Genomic DNA, 17403 nt, shown 5'->3' with positions numbered 1-17403 from the left:
AGAAGAACGGAAAGAGAAATAAAAGTAGCTGGAGGGTGAAGGATGCTCGTCTGCCGTGTGGCGACGGGGCCTGAGGAGGAAGAAGGCTATGTAGGCTCCCAGCTAAGAGGCTGACTCGGGGCTCCCTGGCGTCCAGAGGCCCGAGGAGCAGCCCGTGCTTGTGGGAGGTCAGAGAATAGAACAGAAACCTGACAGACTTGGAGCCAGTGAAATCTGGGCTGAAGTCCTGCTGTTCTGGGTCAAATCGCCAACCTCTCTGAGCTCACTCCGTAACACGGGTAGCGCTACGAACCTTAAAGGGTTCGAGTGAGGATTCAACAATAAAGTTCCAGCCCAGCTCCTGTGAAGCGTCTCCACGCAGAGCACAGAACCCAGCACCATGCCCATGATCCTGGGTCACTGGGACATACGCGGCTGGTGCGCGCCGCCCCCCTGCTCCCAGAGTACACAGACTCGAACCGTGAGGAGAAGAAGGGCACGATGGGATGCTCCCCACTATGACAGAAGCCGGTGGCTGAGTGGAAAATCCAAGCTGGGCCTGGACTCCCCCTGTCTGCCCTACTCAGTTGACGCGGCTCAGGAGCTCACCCAGAGCAACGCCATCCTCCGCAAGCACAGCCTGCGGCGAGACAGAGCAAGAGAAGATTCACGAGGACGTAGTGGAGAACCCGCTCACGGGTGTCCGCTCGTACGTGGCCAGGATCTGCTACAGCTCTGACTTGGAGAAACTCAAGCCTGCATACTTGAAGGAGAGCCCTGAAAAGATGAGGCTCTTCTTGGATTTTCTGGGGAAGAGGCCTTGCTTTGCAGGCAACAGGCTCACCTATGTGGCCTTCCTGGCTCTGACATCCTGATGTGCACTGCACATGGAAGCCCGAGTGCCTGGATGAATTCCCAAACCTGAAAGACTTCATTTCCTATTTTGAGGGCCTGAAGAAGATCTCTGCCTACATGAAGTCCACTCACTTGCTTCCAGGCCCTCTGTTTCTAAAGATTGCTATGTGGGGCAACAGGTAGTGCCCTGTAACCAGGATCTGGTACCCTGGAAACAGCTGGATCTCCCTGCACCCAGAACCATCTGTCTGTTTCTTTCTCCCTCTATTCACTCTAGATGCCTTCCTGGCCCCCTTATCTCCCTCCCAACTCCCTTTTCATCTGTCCTTTAAAGCTTCAGTCCCCACTTTTCTCCAGCAAAACTCCTCCCCATTCCACATCGTCCCTTCTGCACTAAAGACGACCAGACGACCCTTCCCTTCCACGGTGGCGTCCGCTATGGGGAGCCCAGCCAGACCCCTGGCCCATAGAGCTCGCTCTGAGCTCCCAGCCCTGCCCTGCACACCAGAATTGGCCTAGTGTGCAGGCCCTGCTTCCCGCTGTGGTTCCGGCCCAGCCCTGTCTGAACCCCAGTAAAGCTTTAATCATACCTGCAGAAAAAAGAAGAAAGATTCAGCAGTAAATGTACTAGAATCCCTGGAGCATAGTAGGTGCTTCTAACTGCTAGTTCCCTTCCTCTCACGACGCCAGCTGGCCCAGCCCCCTCGCTTTGCCCTCCAAGCTTCTGAGAGCAGAGGCCAGGGGACGTCCTCCGGGTGCCCCAGCGGTTCTGGCAGCGGAGGGCCCAGTGATTCCTGTCCAGGGCCTTCTTCCTATGACGCTTCCTGGAGTCACCGCCAGGCACCAGAGCCCTGGTCACAGACTCTCGGGCACGTGTCTTAAAGACAATGATGCAAAGAGATCGCACAGCAGATCCCGGGGTTCAGGAGAAACCTAACTGTTGGTCTAAAGCCACAGGTCACCAATGCACAGCGAGGGGGCACTTGGACCGCGAGGGCCCTGAACCCCAGACCGGCTCGGAGGGGCCTGCCCTTGTCTGGAGAGGTGAACAGGTCATAGCCTCGCAGCCTTGGCCCTCCGCCACCTGCCGGCACACCAGTAAGAGGCGGGTTTGCAGGCAGACAGACGTCGGTTCAAATCTCAGCTTTATTGCCTTCTGGCTGCGCGACGTGGGCAAGGGGCTTGATCTCCCTAAGGCCAGCTCTCTTGTCTCAAAAGGAGGACGACGGCTCGCTCAGAAGGCAGAGCCTCCCAGAGCGAAGCTGCGAGAGGCGCACCGTTTAATCTCCACCCAGGGGAGGTGACTGCACAGGGCTTCAGGTGATGGTGGCGTTAAGTGGCCCGACAAGCAGACCGGTGACTGGTGGCCTTAGACACTGTACTTCACTGACCTCTGACCTCATCGGTCCCTTTGCCTCGCTTAAATCAGACCCAGTGCCATCAAGTCCCGATCTCCTGATGTCTCCCGTCAGCCTGACCCGCCGTGGTCCCCGCGTGTTCCGAGTGGCCCTGCCGGAAGAGACCCATCCCGCCTGGCCGCTGGCTCACCTGGGGCACAGCAGGTAGGCCTCCCTCCTGGGGTGACTCCTTGGGCCAGGAGCCAGCGGTCCCTGGCAGGAGGGGGCCGGGGCCCCTGGAGGAGGCAAGAGCATCCCGCTCCTGGGGTTGGGCCTCCGCCTGGGAGCTGGCTCAGGCCCGTCACCCGTCGCTCCGCCTCCCGGGGAGCCTGCCCTGTGGGGTGGGTGTGTGACCAGCCCTTGGCCCTCTGTGCCCCTGGCCTGCATCCAGCAGACCCGTTCACACCTCAGTTAGCCACTTAGGAAGAAGAAAAAGCAGGGGGGGCTGGAGAAATCTGTCCAGACCCTGTGGAATAGTTCCCCAAGCCTGCCAGTTGCCATGGCAGCCAGCTGGGAGCACCGTTTCCAGGGCCCGAGGCGCTCAGACCTGCGTAAGGGGCAGCTCTGCTAGGCTGCTGCCCACTCACCTCCCCCACCCAGCCTCCTGGCTCCTTAGCAACTGCCGTCACCAGCGCCATCGCAACCACCGCTGCAGCTTCTGCACTGGCGGCTGGGCGTGGGAGTGGGGCACTGTCCAGGGATGCTCTCGGGGGAGGCAGGGAGGGCAGGTCCGGCAGAGCTGAGGTGCTTATGAGGTTGGGAGGGGAAAGCCCGGGCCAGCTTTGCTGCCACCGCCCCGGGATCCTTCCTGACGACACGGAAAAGCAGCTGGTAATCTTGGGGTCAGGTGATCACCCCTGATTTCTAAGAACATGTTTGTGTATCTCTGTGTAAGTGGATTTTTCTGAGAAAGAGTTTATAGTCTTTATCCAACTCTCAAAGAAGACTAAGATCCCCAGTAGGTAAGAGCCGCAGTTACGGAGCCCTTTGCTTTCAGGGTCAGAAGTATCTCAGGGACTGGTTGACCCACAGGCTTGGGAGGTGCGCACAGAGGAAGGGGTGCAGCGCGGCAGGGTAGGGACAGACGGCGTGCTACCCGGGGACCCCCACAGGGCCTGAAACCTACCAGCTGCCCCACTGGGGACCTCGGGGAATAGGGGGTGGGGTGTCCCTCCTGATCACCCAGAATGTTCCGTCCTTCCCGCCCTCCTCCGCCTTGCAGCTCCGCCCCGAGGTCAGCCGTGTAAACCATGCGTGTTTGCTGTGCCCAGGCCCTGAGCCCCGCGTCTTACACACCCTGTCCGCAGGGTCCCATCAACCCTCACGCCGGGGGAGGACGCTCCCTCACCACCGCTGTTTAGAGCTGAGGACACTGAAGCCACAAAAAAGTAAGCCATCTGCCAAGTCGATGCAGTTGGGCGCCGGAGGAGCGAGGGGCCGTGGACCAGGGCGCCCCGGCCCGACCCCGGCCTGTGAGCTCGGGGCCCGGTCTCTGCTCTCCCAGCCACACACCGGGGATCCTGACGAGTCCCACCCCAAAGGAGTTAAAAGAGGCAGCACGACATTTGAAAAGCGCTCAGAACAGCCCCTCCCGCCAAACGAAGCAGAGGCAGGGCAGGGTCCAGCCACATTCTGTCCGGTCCTGGCGCTCAGGCGCCCCGAGAAGGTGTTCGGGGCGTCCCGTGCCATCTTGCCAGGGCCGGACCACGACATGCCGAGTCACCGCTCCACACCTGGTGGCACATCACCGGGGGGGGGACAGGTGCGTGGGCTCCTGGAGCTGGGTTTCCCTGTCTCCCAGGAGCAGGGCTTACAGTGTACCCTATTTCCTTGGGCGACTGTGTAGAGTCACCGTTGGCTATGCGCCGGTCAGAGGAAGGGACCTCAGGGGGTCCTCGTAGACTGAGCTGTGCTACAGAGATGCGTCCATGCCTGTGGCTCACGGCAGAGAGCCCGGGCTGGTGTCCCTGGGCGGGTGCCCCTGGGCAGGCAGACGGCACGGTGCCTCTGGGTACCACGTGCCTGGGTCAGCAGCCAGAGCAAGGAAGCTCGGTGACTCCAAGGGAGCAGGAAGGCAGCAGGGGCCCAGCCGCCCCAGGCTTCGTTGGCAGGTGGTAGGGGGGCTGGAGAGGGAGGTGAGGGGAGCTGCGGGTGAGCCCTGGAACTCCCCCAGGCCGAGTGGGCTGTTGGCATCCTCGCAGAGGATGATGGGGAAATGATGGCTTTATTTGTCACTGCTGGGGAGAAGCACAGGGTACCATCCGATCCGCAGGCAAAGGCGTTAGTCACCTGCAGGCTCTGGGGGGAGCAATGTCACGGCCCCTCTTCTTGCCCCAGAGGCGCACGGTGTTGAGAGCAGACGGTGAGAGAGAGGCTGGTGGGTCCTGATTCCTGAGTCACTTGTCTGTAGGGCTTCCTTTTGGGGGTGCCAGCAAGTACAGCGCGCTCCAGCATCTTGGACAAACAAGCAGCCGGATGGCAGGGAGGCGAGGGTCAGACAAAGGAGGTGACGCCGTGAGTGACTCGCGCCCAGTCAGGAGCCGTAATCGGAGGTGATTAATCCACGGAGGAGAAGGCCTGGGAGTCATCGCTGACTCAGGGCTGAAGCTTCCTCGTGGCTGCTCTGTTCCCCGCCTCACCTGCCCAGCTTGCAGGCTGGAGGGGGAGGCTTGTTGAAAAGGTGAGTGATTCAGCGGCACTTTAAAAAGCAGCGTTTCTTAAGCTGATGAGCTTCTGATTCCGAATCAAAGGTTTTTTTATTTGTTTCTTTAATTTTCCAATGGTAATGTGAGGAGGTTGGGGTCTTTTCTGAGAATGAGGGGCGGAGCCCAGGGTGGACACTGCCAGGGCCCCGGACAGGTGAAGCAGTGATATGCCCGCACCAGAAAAGTGAGGGGTTTGGGGGCGGCCCTGATGGGAGAGGCTGGCAGGCTGTCCAGTTAAGGTACCTGGCTATGAACCCAGTTTGGACTCCCTAGCTCTGCTCAGGCGACCCCACCTCTCTGAGGTGGGGTCTCCTCACCCGTAAGAAGAGCATGGAATTCCTGCCCATAGGGGTCGTGGGGCCCAGACTGTAGCAGCGGAGGCGGGCAGGGTGGCACCAAGCATCTGCCCTAAACGAAGGAGGGAACTTTTCATCAGTTTCTCGCCTCTGTTCCAAAGACAAGGCAGAAATGCTGACCAAGGGGACCAGGTTGACAGTGCACTGTGGTCACAGTGGCACACGAAGTTGGGTGACACAGTGATGCAAGTTGCCCCCAAAACACAATCAATATTTAACGAAAGAGGCCGTTTTATTGTCGGCAACCGCCTTTGAGAAGGTACCAAAGTGCGCATATCTTGAAAATGCCTGATTGGCTTCTGAGGAGACCTAGATGGTACCCCTTCTGTCTTGGGTTCGGAGTCTTAGAAACGAGAAGTTGGGGAAGTGTGAACATTCAGTGTAGAATGATCAAGATACCATTTTCATAAATAATCAAGATTCTAGACCTTTGGAGGGTTCGTCAAATGCTCCATCTCAGGCCAGGGCGACACCAAACATATGCCTTGAAAGAGAGTCTAATTCTTTTCCAACTTTTCTTTTCTTTCCTTTGTTTTTTAATAAGCTTTTAATATTTGTTTATTTATTTATGGTTGTACCGGGTCTTAGTTGCGGCTCGCAGGCTCCTTAGTTGTGGCTTGCAGGCTCCTTAGATGTGGCACGTGAACTCTCAGTTGCCACGTGCACGAGAGATCTAGTTCCCTGACCAGGAATCGAACCCAGGCCCCCTGTATTGGGAGCGCAGAGTCTTATCCACTGTGCCACCAGGGAAGGCCTGCCAACTTTTCTTTATCCCAAAGGAGAAGCAAGAATCCTTGACCAGTGAGAAGAACAAGGATAGGACTCAAGTGGCTGCCAGGATGCAAACACGGGATGGTTGACATGAGGCGCAAAGGTACAAAGTTAGGGATGTCACCACGTTAACCTCTAGGAGGCATCGGCCAGAGCCTGCAGGGCGATCCCAGATCCCAGACCAGCGGACCACCCGGCAGCCCCAGCGCCCCTGTAAGATCAGAGCTGAGGACACCCACCCGAGGGGCCCAGGGCTCTGCTGGGGCTCCCGCCGAGATGCTGCCTCCATCCTGGTGTCCGTGGGCTCCCTCCTGCCCCGACCACCCCCACTGCCTGACTGCTCTGGGCACCGTTGCCATGAGCCGGCCTGTTCGGCCAGTGTGAGCCACTCACGCACAGCTTTCCTTCTGTTTCCCAGCGTTTATTATGACCTTGGGAAGAGCAAAGGCCATTTTTCCTTGGCAGGCCTGGGCTTCGGGCCTGTCTGAATTCTGGATGCAGAATGCATCCAGAACAGCCCCCACAGACACAAGGGCCCTACAATCAGGGCGACTTAACCATCCGACTGGGAGCCAAGTCACCAAGATCCTGGTTCTTGTACCTGCCGGTGGGAGGGGCCTGGCACCCGTGAAGCGTCGGTCTCTGGCCCCAGCAGCCCCGTCCTTCTCCCAAAGCCCAGCTCCTCACGCACGCCCTGGCCTCCACTGGCCTCAGAGCAGCAGAAAGCGCTCCTGGGAAACTTCCTCCTCACTTGGCACGTGTGGGCCGCAGCCTCTTGCCATCGAAGGCCCGGGCAACAGCCATCAGCGTATAGACTGAGCTGCTGATACAGAAGATCAGAGTGAAAAGGCATCTGAGGTGGGCTGAGGTGGGCTCTTCCAGGGGGAAGGTGGCTTCTCAGACGAGGGCTCAACCGGCCGCTCCTGCCACTGTGCCAGGGAGAAGGGGAGGGGCCCGGACGGGGGCTTATCAAAGTGCCCGCCCCCCACAGGAGCGGAAGGAAGGGGCAGAAGACAAGCGGGCTTGTCCCTGTCCGCTCCAGCTGTCGGTCCCAGGCCACCACTCCGGACACGTCCCCCACGCTAGGGGCTCTCTCCTGTCCATCCTCTAGCTCGATATTGGGTCTTGGTCCTCCTGTGAATTTCTGCCACAAGCAAAACTTTGCCGAGTCTGTGACCACAAGGCATTTACGATGCAGAGTTTGTCCCCTCGGGGTGGGGGGAGGGGACAGGACGGAGGGTTGGGGCCCCGGATGACGCTCCGTGGGGAGCCAGAGGGGCAGGGAGCTTCAGGGTAGACGCTTGGGAGTCCAGGTGAGGCGAGACGAATCGGTTTGTGTAGGAGCTCCTGCTCGTCGGCGGGAGAACACGACTACGCTCGGGTCATCGGATGCCTGGGCGTTCCCGCCACCGCAGAGGCCGTCCCATCCAGCACGCCGTGGCGGCAGCGCTCTGGGGGGGGAGGGGCAACCCCGTGTAACCTCGACCCCTTTCAGGCACCCCGTGCCTGGCACCAAGTGTCACGGGAGTCCTGAGGTCTGCCTGGCCTGTCGGCCTCGGCGGCGGAGCGCGGGGGGCGCTGGACCCTTTGGGGTTTCAGTCTGGATAAGCCTCCTGACTCTGCAGGAATCAGTGCTCTGTGCAAGTCCCACGGTCTCTGCTGCAGCCTCGGCGCCTCCCGTCTCCTTGGTCTCTCCCGCTTCCGGGGGGCTCGTGGCTTTCCTGGCGATGCCATCACTTCCTTACACTTGGACTCGCATGGTCTCCCGAGCTCGCCCCCCAGCTCCTCCCCACGTGCTGCTCCGGGAGCAGCTGCTCGGAGAGACGCGCTCTCCAAGCCTCGCTCCTGCCCCGGGAGGGGCGCCCACCCCTCTGCAGGCCAGACTCCTGCTGGCCGCGTGAGCTCTTCCGCACACGCTCAGCAAGTGCGCTGGGCACCACCACGCTACAGCCGGGTCTCTGCCCTCGAGCAGTGCTCGGGCGAGTGAGGCAGCCACCAGGTAGATCAAGGGCTTCACTGCAGCGTGATGACCCATGCGTGGCCATAACGGACACAGGCAAAAGGCGTTTAGAAACAAAAAAGAGAGATAGTCAAGTCAACCTGGGGAGCAGGAAGCTCCCAGAGAAGGTGGTGTTTGGCTGGGCCACTGGGCGTCGACCAGGGGGAGGGCGTGAGGGAAGGGAAAGCGCAACAGGGACAGCGCCAGGCACGTGTCCAGCTGCCTGGAACTCACTGGAAATCTCTCCTCTCCTCACCGAGGGGAGGGTGTCATGGTGGAAATTTCCCCCCAGCAGGAAAGTCAGATACAGGTGTGGACCCGGGGCAAGTCACTGACCCTGACCCCATGGGAAATTGGACACGATGGTCTCTCAAGTCCCTTCCAGCCCCAGAACTGCCCTCTCCCCCTAGACCACTCTAGAAACCCAAACAGGAACAAATACGGTCCGTGGGCGTCAAGACCTCCTCCTGAGACGGCAGGTTAGCGGTGGGGAGAGAGCCCACCCCTCCCTGGTGGGAGACGGGGCTGGAGGGGAAGAAGGGAGCTTGCCCCTCCTTGTTGGGCAGGACCCCTCTACGAGCAGGAGAACGTCAGGGCAAGAAACCCACAACTGATCAAGATACCAGTGGGAGCTCTTCTGTCACGACGTTTCACTCCGGCGCCTTCATTTCTATTATTACACCAGTGATTTATTCCAAAAACACAAACCAAGCAGCAAAAGAGTAACTGGCTCCCTAGGGAGAGGTCTCTCCCCTGCAAGCCGCCGCCTCAGCTCAGTGTGGCTGATGTGCTTGGGCTCCGTCCCACTCTCGGGCGGCAGGGGGCGGGGGATGACAGCAGGGCTGCCGGGGGTGGGGGGTGGGGGGGGGCTCATCTCAGAGTCTGCCCGGACACTGGGCCTCACCACGCAGCACTGTCAGCAGGCGCCGCTCTAATGGATTTGAAACCCGGGCGAACGCCATCCTGCACCCCGAGCTGCAGTTTCCTCACCTCTGAAATGCGGAGGACAGTTCTTGACAGTTTACGAACCCAGGGAAATGCAAAGAATTGGGTCCTGGCCAGGTGACAGATTAGATCCAAACGGTGCCATGTCTCCCGTTGGCGGGTGTTCCCCATCCGAGAAGGATGAACACAGCTCCAAGCAGTGCCCCTTCTCCAGGGGCCATCATGGGCACCTCCTGTTAGCTCTGCCCCCAAACCGCAGGGCTGGCGAGAGAGACGCTGTCATGGAAGGCAGGGCCTGGGACCACCCGCTGTGTTCTTGAGACGGAAAACCTGGAGTTTAAAACATCCTCCCAATCATCCATCGTGCTTGGCTTCTCCTGGCTGAGATGGAAATTGGTGAAGGTTGTATAGGGGGGCTGGGCTGGGCAGACGTGTCACTGGGGCATTCTGGGTAATTGCTTCCTCCTCGGGACCCAGGGGGACCATTTGCTTTCACAAGGCTGTCGTTTGTCCCTCAGCGTGTATTTCAGTGACTTTAAAAAAATATAGCCCGTCTGCATTTCAAGCCTTTCAACGGAAAGAGCAGGGTCATACACAGTAGGTGTTCAATAAATGACGGGTTTTCTAATTGCTGATGATTATAACCCCAGTTTCCGGGTTTATGAGTTTAGTAAAGAATTGGAATTGTGAACTGTCAAAACATAGGGGTCTTAAAGTCCCAGGCCAACTTCCTTACAGACCTGCACAGCAGAAGCTCTAATATTTCTCTTTAGAATCCTCTAGCAGGTGTGTGTGACTGGAAGGCCGACACCGCTCATCATTTGGCTCTCACTTTGCATCTTGCCCGCCGTCCGTCAGCAGCGACAGAGTCGGGCTGCAACGCTGACTCCAGGCTCATTTTTTTTTCTACCACATCCTGAGTCTTTTTGGTGTGTGGACCAAGGCAGTGGTTTTTGGACGGTTCTGTGAGCTCAGCTATGGGTCAGAAGGTTGAGGCTACAGAGGAGAAGGCAGCCTCTCCAAGTTCCAAAGTGCAGTGCTGGGCCCTCTGGGCTCTGGAGCAGGACGGCCACACGCAAACCCCCATACCCTCCACCTCCCCCCCGCCGCGGCCATGTCTCCTTCCACCAGGGGAGGAATATGGTCACGGCCACGTCCTGCGGGCAGTAAAGGCCCACTGGACACCGCCTGGGGGGGTGTTAGACGTGTAGGAGTGGAAAGTAGTGGATTAAGGCTGCTTTCTCTTCTCTCGCCAAAGGGAAGTCCCTGCACAGCTATGAAATGGCAGCGAGCTTTGAAGAAGCCTTTCTAACCACCCAGAGCCAGTGCTGGATTTTGACGTTCTGTCACTTAGCACAGTTCCTTCCCCACCAACTGTCTGCTATGACACCACGGAGCTAAATAGCAGAGCTGCCGAAATTACAGTCAAAGGAGAGGGGAATTAAGACACCAGCAAGGGAGGAAAGATTTTTTTTTTCAGCAAGGAAGGGAATAAGACAGCAACCAATAAAACAGACAGAAGCAACATGTCTGTTCCAGGTGGCGAGAGGCGGGGATGTCTTTTCTGTGGCAACTTAGTCTAAGATGACGAAGATGAGCAAAGAGCATGTGGTGAGAGCAGCCTCCGTCAGCAGGGAGCAGCTCATCGAGAGGTACTTACCCCATCACGTGACCTCGGGGGCCAGCAGCTCATCGAGAGGTACTTACCCCATCACGTGACCTCGGGGGCCAGCCAGATGGCTTACGAGCTTAGCAGTTCTTCTTCCTTAACTTCAGCAAGAGAAGGCTTGACCAGAGGAAGGAGAAGGGGCCACAGGGAGGGCACATTTGCCTGTTGGACGCCTATGATTTCACAGAGGGGAAGAGTGGGAGTTCTCGTAAGTCAGGGCAGACGCCTGTGTAGAAGCCAACCACTGTGCTCTCTGACCAGGCTGTCCGCTCAGCCAGGACCGATGGATCTGCTCCAAGAACACAGAGGTGGGTTTTCCAGATGATGAGGGCAACGCAGAGCCGGCACTTGGCACAAAGGCTTGGCTAGAGAACAGTTGTCTTAAGACCCTGCCACGCTTCTAGCCCGAGTGACTGCTGCTGAGAGCAGGAGTGGTGGGTCCGCCCTCTCTGTCACCTGCCCCGTGTCTAAGTGCGCGGTGACCATCCGGGCGGGGGTGTCATGATAGGGTCACCTGCGATTTGTCCAGGAGCAGGAATAAATATTGCATGTTCTCCTCTGACATAATCTTTTCTCTTCCTTGGTCCCCTCCCCTCCCCTCCAAGTCCCCAAAGGGGGCAGCTTTCTCAAAGGAAGGTCTTGGCTCTCCTCCCCTAGTTTCTTGCCTCAGTCTCCGCAGCCCCCATCCTCCTCGCTAACCCCGGCCAAGTGAAAAGGTCTTCATTTAATTAGAAGACTACTGGCCCCGCAGCCCCTGTGCGTGCGGGTTTTCTGAGAGCTGGATTCTGCCTGGCCACCATTCTCTCTTCTTTGTGGCATCAGACGCATCCAAGATTCCACTACGAATGACTGAGGAACTGACTTGCCAGTTACCAGTGGTGGAAACTTATAAACCCCAGGACTCACCATTTAGAATCAAATTCTTTTCAAGCTGGGTGAGATCTCCAGAATGATGCAGTGTTAGAGGCTGAAGAGGTCTTCACGATCTTCACCTTGACTCCTTGACCAGAAGAGGAACCTGAAATCCAGAGGTGACCAAGGGCTTCCTCAGTGTTCTCCCCCTACCCCAACTCACCTGTAGTTCACCCTGCCCTCGCCTTTAGATGCAATTGCTTTAAAGTCAGCTCTCCTCTTCCTAAGCTTCTTATAAGGGAAAGTGTTTTTAAGCTTGGTATGCGGAAGGTGATCCAGACGCCTCTAAATCTCTGAGACAGCATGTGCCATCCTAACATCAGTAGAAGTCTTTCCGTCTAACTTTCATTGGTTTGGTGCCATCTTTCCTAAACCTTTTCAGTAAAGAGAGAAAGGGGGTCCCGCCTTATACATACCCTTATGTATTTTTCACTGGGTGTCAGATAGCCAAGTCTGCCCTCCCGTGGCCTTGCTTCCCTTGTTGAAGTGGACATAGGAGAGCTTCCTTGCTCACAAGCCATCTGCTTAGCCCCTGAAAGTCAAACGAAGGTTGTCAGCCCATTGGAGAACTGACTCTTTGCCTAATGACAGAAAAGTAATATCTTTAAAAGCTTTCTCTTTTATTTCATGCCCAAGTTCAGGTTGATTTATAGGGTAGATCCAGCCTGGGCTTCTGGCACCCAAGCCCGTCAGAGAGGAAAACTGGCAGGAGAACAAGACAGAGACCTTCGTAGGTGGGACTGTGGAAATAAAGATGCGGTGGGCGGGTCTTGGGAGAGCTCCCCGGTTTGGTACTATGTAGTTCTCGAGACGTACCCGTGAGCATCTTGAAGCATCTGAGGAACTGCTAAGAAGCCAAGCTAAAAATACCAGGGAACAGCGCAGTCAAGGAGAAATGCAGAGCCGGGCGTGAGCTCCCCCTGGAAGGTGTGAGACTTGGGCACGGGGGCCAGCCTGCCGTGCACACCTCGGGCCGAAGCCCGAGTCAGTCTGACACGGGTGGGAGGAGTGGATGTTTCTGGCTTTAGACCCCTTTATTTTTGAATCCTCCAGTCCAGTTGTGCACAAGTGTCTCATGAGCCCCGACCACGTGCCTGGAACTAACAGGGGAGGACACACCGCTCCTTTGGGGACGCAAACTGCAAAACCTGCTGCTACTCTCCTTGCCCTTGGTGACGGGGGTAACTTGGCTTTAGTGGCTTCTGGCTCTCTGTCCACCCCAGTTTCAGGATCGTACTTCTTCTAACACTTAATCATGTGTCCCTGACAAATGTCTTCTCTAGTCTGCTTTTACGAACCGTCTGTTCCTGATTATTGGGAACATTTTACCATGGTCACACCCTCCCACCCCTAACCTCCAGGGGTTCCATCAGCAGCTTAATGGTCTCCGGGCAGCAGGACCCACTCCCCTCAACCTTTCTGCTCGATACATTGTCAGATCTCAAAGGCCTCCCCTCAAGGTTCTCTTAACTTGAGGAGCAGGGGGTAGTGGGGGAGCAATGGTGAGTAGGGGGCCAGTCCTGCTTTCTTCCTGAGGGCCCTGTTCTCCATGTTGGTGAAAACCACTCAGAATCATGTACTTTTTCATGTTTTAAAATAACAATCATTATTCCAGACAAAGACTTGTCTTTGAGGAATCAGAAGTCTAAAGACAGACATCTTGATATGGGCAGCCATCCACAGGACAAAAAGAGCAAACTTTAAAAAAGTAACACGAGACATTAAGCATTTATATCATGCATACATTAAGGTAAGTGGGTTTGCACACTGATATAATTTGGTTAATCTGTTCCTGGCTGTTCCCTCAGGAAACGCTCCTTCCCTTGTATCCTAAATTATTTTCAAAGACTTAGAGGACAGAGGCGCGAGGGCCTGACCACGGCAGCCTCTTCGAGGAAGTGGAGCGGGGGCTCTGCCGTGGGGCATTGCTGGAGGGGAGGGACCCAGAAGCTAAGCCCCTCCTGGGGGTCTACCATGACCGTGTGGGTGAGGTGCGGGGCTCTCCCAGGCAAATAAGATGGGGATGGTGAACGTCCTTGTGCTGAACTGAGGGCTCGGGAAGATGCTCTTTTCTCTGCCCTTGGGAACTGGGGATCTGTGTCTCAGCTCTTCTTCTGGCAGTTCCGTTTGCAGAATGTGGTCTTGGCCAGATTTTTTGCATCCTGGCAGGGATCCCGACACCTACTTCACCTACGTCGAGCCCTGAAGAGTGTGGGAGCTGGTGGAGAAGCTCTCCACCAGGAGTTCCGAGGTCGGTCTCTGCTGGCTTCTCCTGTCAGATGCGTCATTTCCTGGGCGACAAGGTCCCGGCTGCCCTTCCATCTCTCCGTCGGCCTGTCCTGCCTCTGGTCCTCCCTCGAGGGACAAAGCACCTGAGCAGATGGGCCCTGATTTTATTACTCACCGGGGTAAATGGGGTCATCACAAGCCATGATCTCTGAGCTCTGACTCACTGCCCCCACGGAGCTGGGGGCCGGGGTCACAGCCACTCTGTGCGGTGGCCCAGACAGCGAGTGAAGCACTGCTGGACAGTTTCCCTGCACCTTCCTTGCCTGCCTTCCCTCCGGGAGGCCAGCTTCCTCTCTGGCAGCCTCTCAAAGGTGCAGCCGAGATGCTGCCACCTCTGCTTGCGGGCTTGGGTGCAGCCTCCAGGGGCATAACTTTGGGCCGGGGCCACAGGGCCGCTCAGTGCTTGCAGGCCGCCTGGCTAGTCCTGTGCCCAGCCTTCCGGACCTGGCCTGCCAGTCTGGAAGCACTCCCAGGGGATGCGTCCCAGGCGAGGACACAGAGCCTCAGGAAACACACTTACCCGATTCGTGTGGAGCCTCACAGGGTCAAGCTTTTAAATGTAACTCATGGTAATTGCTCAGTTACAACACCGACCACATAAATCACTAAAGGGAAAAAAATCCCAGCCAGACCCAGTTTCAGTGTCCAAGCTGGTGGGCCTCATGGAGGCTGATGTCCTGGTGAAAATTCCTAGTTCGAGGTCTTTATTTATTTATTTATTTTGGCGGTACGCGGGCCTCTCACCGCTGTGGCCTCTCCCGTTGCGGAGCACAGGCTCCGGACGCGCAGGCGCAGCGGCCACGGCTCACGGGCCCAGGTGCTCCGCGGCATGTGGGACCCTCCCGGACCGGGGCACGAACCCGCGTCCCCTGCATCGGCAGGCGGACTCCCGACCGCTGCGCCACCAGGGAAGCCCTGAGGTCTTTATAAATGCTTCTTTCTTGGGATTGCCCTAGGACCACATGAGGAAAGAAAGCCTGTGAGGCCTGGACTGTGGAACGAGAGAAGACCGGAGCCCCAGCCGGGGGTGGGCTTCGAGCACCGGTTGGATGGTTTCCTTTGATGGAAAGAGCATGGCAGCTGAGCGTCCAGGAGGATGGCGTATCCCTCCCCAGGCCTGCCCGCCGCCCCTTTGTGTCCCAGAGCTTTGGCTGCATTGCTCACACGCTCCCCCCCCAGCACCCCCTCTCTCTGCTCGCCACCCCTCCCCCAAGGCAGCATCAGCCCACCCACTGCCTCTGACCCCTCCCTGGCCTCTGTCTTGCCTTCACTCCCTGTGGCCGGGTTAGGCTCCCGGTGGCCAGACCACCACCCACCTTCCTAACAGGGGAGGAACACTGGTGCCTTCTGCGTGCTCTCTGATCTCTATCCCTATCCCATCCAACGAAGTGGGTGCCTTTGTTCCTCCCTCTCCTTGCCTTTGGTTAGAATAGCTGTCCCCTGTCCCCCTCCGTGGCCTAAAGTCCATTCTCTCTCTCCAATCATCCATGTGCTGGCCAGTCTCCAGCATGGCCCCCTATGACCCTCACCTGCTGGGACCCACAGCCTTCGAGGTCGCCGTCCACACCTGGGTGCCCCGCCGGAAGCTGTAGAGGCACAGAAGGGAGAAGCCGTGGGAAGCCGTCTGCCTCGTCAGGAGGCAGCCCAGCAGCCCCGGGGAGGGGTCTACCAGGGACGAGCTCCTGCCGAAAACCAGGGGAACTTCCTGGAGTGTGACTGAGCCGCCGGGAGGTGGGTCCTCCAGCCCCGGTCAAGCCTGTAGGTGACGCAGCCCCGGCTGATACCTGCCTGCAGCCTCAGGAGACTCCCTGAGCCGGGAGCATCCGGCAGAGCTGCTGTCGGCTTCCTCCTGGGTTCCACAGTCTGTGCGGAAGGATAAATGTTTATTGTTTTCAGCCACCGTTTCTTTCTCGGAGTGGTTTGTTAAACAGCAGTAGATTATTGATACGGTGTGTTTCTCTATGACGAGGTTTCTTTCACCATGCCCTTCCCAATAATGTCTTTTACTGGAGCCGAGCCTGTTGATAAATCAGCCTCCCTTTATCCAATCAAACTGAAGAATGTTCCTCTCATTTATTTTGTGGGCTTAGCGTAGTGCCTGGTAAATAGCTTGTCTCAGTATTTAAAAATATGGAGCAGGGCTTCCCTGGTGGTGCAGTGGTTGGGGGTCCGCCTGCCGATGCGGGGGGCGCGGGTTCGTGCCCCGGTCCGGGAGGATCCCACGTGCCGCAGAGCGGCTGGGCCCGTGAGCCATGGCCGCTGCGCCTGCGCATCCGGAGCCTGTGCTCCACGACGGGAGAGGCCGCGGCGGGGAGAGGCCGGCGTACCGCAAAAAAAAAAAAAAAAAAAAAAAAAAAAATGGAGCAAATGCCAGAGGAACCAGGCGAATTAATTAAATCAATAAATTTCAGTATCTGTCAAATAAGTGTTACTGATAAAGTTAAAACACAATGAGGGGCTTCCCTGGTGGCACAGTGGTTAAGAATCTGCCTGCCAATGCAGGGCGAAGGGGTTCAAGCCCTGGTCCCGGAAGATCCCACATGCTGTGGAGCAACTAAGCCCGTGCACCACAATTACTGAGCCTGCGCTCTAGAGCCTGTGAGCCACAGCTACTGAGCCCGTGTGCCACAACTACTGAAGCCCACGTGCCTAGAGCCCGTGATCCGCAACAAGAGAAGCCACCGCAATGAGAGGCCCGCGCACCGCAATGAAGAGTAGCCCCCGCTCGCCGCAACCAGAGAAAGCCTGCGGTTAGCAATGAGGACCCAACGCAGCCAAAAATAAATAAATAAAGTTATTTAAAAAACAAAACCAAGAAAACCGCAATGAGCTTTTGCCTCATTGCAGCTGAGAAAGCAACATGGGTCACCAGCAGCTCTACTGGAGCCATCTGGGAAAATTCGGCCGGGGTTCTCGCTCAAACCGGCACGGTGTGATCCGGGAATATGGCCTCAATATACGCCACCTGTGTTTCTGCGAGTACGCGAAGGACATCAGCTTCATGAGGTTGGACTAAGTGTGAACTTCTTGAATGGGTCATCAAGCATACCTACCTTCCTCAGAAACAATACTAACTCTGTATATAAAATAAAAATTTTAACGCTTCAGAAAAACCCACAATGAAACTCATTTCTGGATATCTTCATGTGATTTATGGGGGAGGGGAAGTCAGGTGGTAGAGTTTACCTCTTACTGCTCTGCTAGATCGATAATAAAAATTACTGCTATTTGCTAAATACACACCACCTGGTGATGGTGAGGCACTGAAAGCACAGTTGGCATCAGAGGACGGCAAATTATATACAAAAAGTGCCGAGGGGGGTGTTTCAGTTAAGTGACTAGTCCCATGACAGGATCTGAGCCTAGACCTTCACAGCTACCTCGGGTGTCTGGAACATGGCACCCAGGGGGTCAGTGTTGCAGGTTCCCAGCCACAAGCTCTCATTTCTCTCATCTAGCTGAATTCTGCGGCTTCTGTGACAAAGGAGAAGAAATCCTAAGAAAGAGGGACTGAAACTGTTAATGA

At 56.9% G+C, this 17403-nt stretch overlaps 1 protein-coding gene, 1 long non-coding RNA gene and 1 pseudogene across 2 annotated transcripts; all 3 read left to right on the top strand.

Moving 5' to 3' along the window:
* Window positions 1-379: 379 nt before the first annotated feature.
* On the top strand, window positions 380-1017 carry LOC131760549 (glutathione S-transferase Mu 1 pseudogene; annotated as a pseudogene).
* Window positions 1018-4481: 3464 nt separating this feature from the next.
* Window positions 4482-15928, top strand: LOC136794548 (uncharacterized). The gene is made up of 4 exons (XR_010841532.1): window positions 4482-4911; window positions 10547-10984; window positions 13204-13338; window positions 13710-15928. It is a non-coding gene; the product is annotated as an uncharacterized lncRNA (long non-coding RNA).
* A 379-nt stretch (window positions 15929-16307) lies between these two features.
* On the top strand, window positions 16308-16949 carry LOC131760551 (small ribosomal subunit protein uS14-like). Its single transcript, XM_059070657.2, has one exon. The coding sequence runs from the start codon at window positions 16738-16740 to the stop codon at window positions 16891-16893; it is 156 nt and encodes a 51-aa protein (XP_058926640.1). The 5' UTR covers window positions 16308-16737; the 3' UTR covers window positions 16894-16949.
* The last annotated feature ends 454 nt before the right edge of the window (window positions 16950-17403 follow it).

Source organism: Kogia breviceps, chromosome 7, assembly GCF_026419965.1.
Source record: "Kogia breviceps isolate mKogBre1 chromosome 7, mKogBre1 haplotype 1, whole genome shotgun sequence".
Taxonomy (NCBI): domain Eukaryota; kingdom Metazoa; phylum Chordata; class Mammalia; order Artiodactyla; family Physeteridae; genus Kogia; species Kogia breviceps.
The sequence above is the reverse complement of the archived record's forward strand: the minus strand, read 5'-3'. Positions and strand labels throughout refer to the sequence as shown.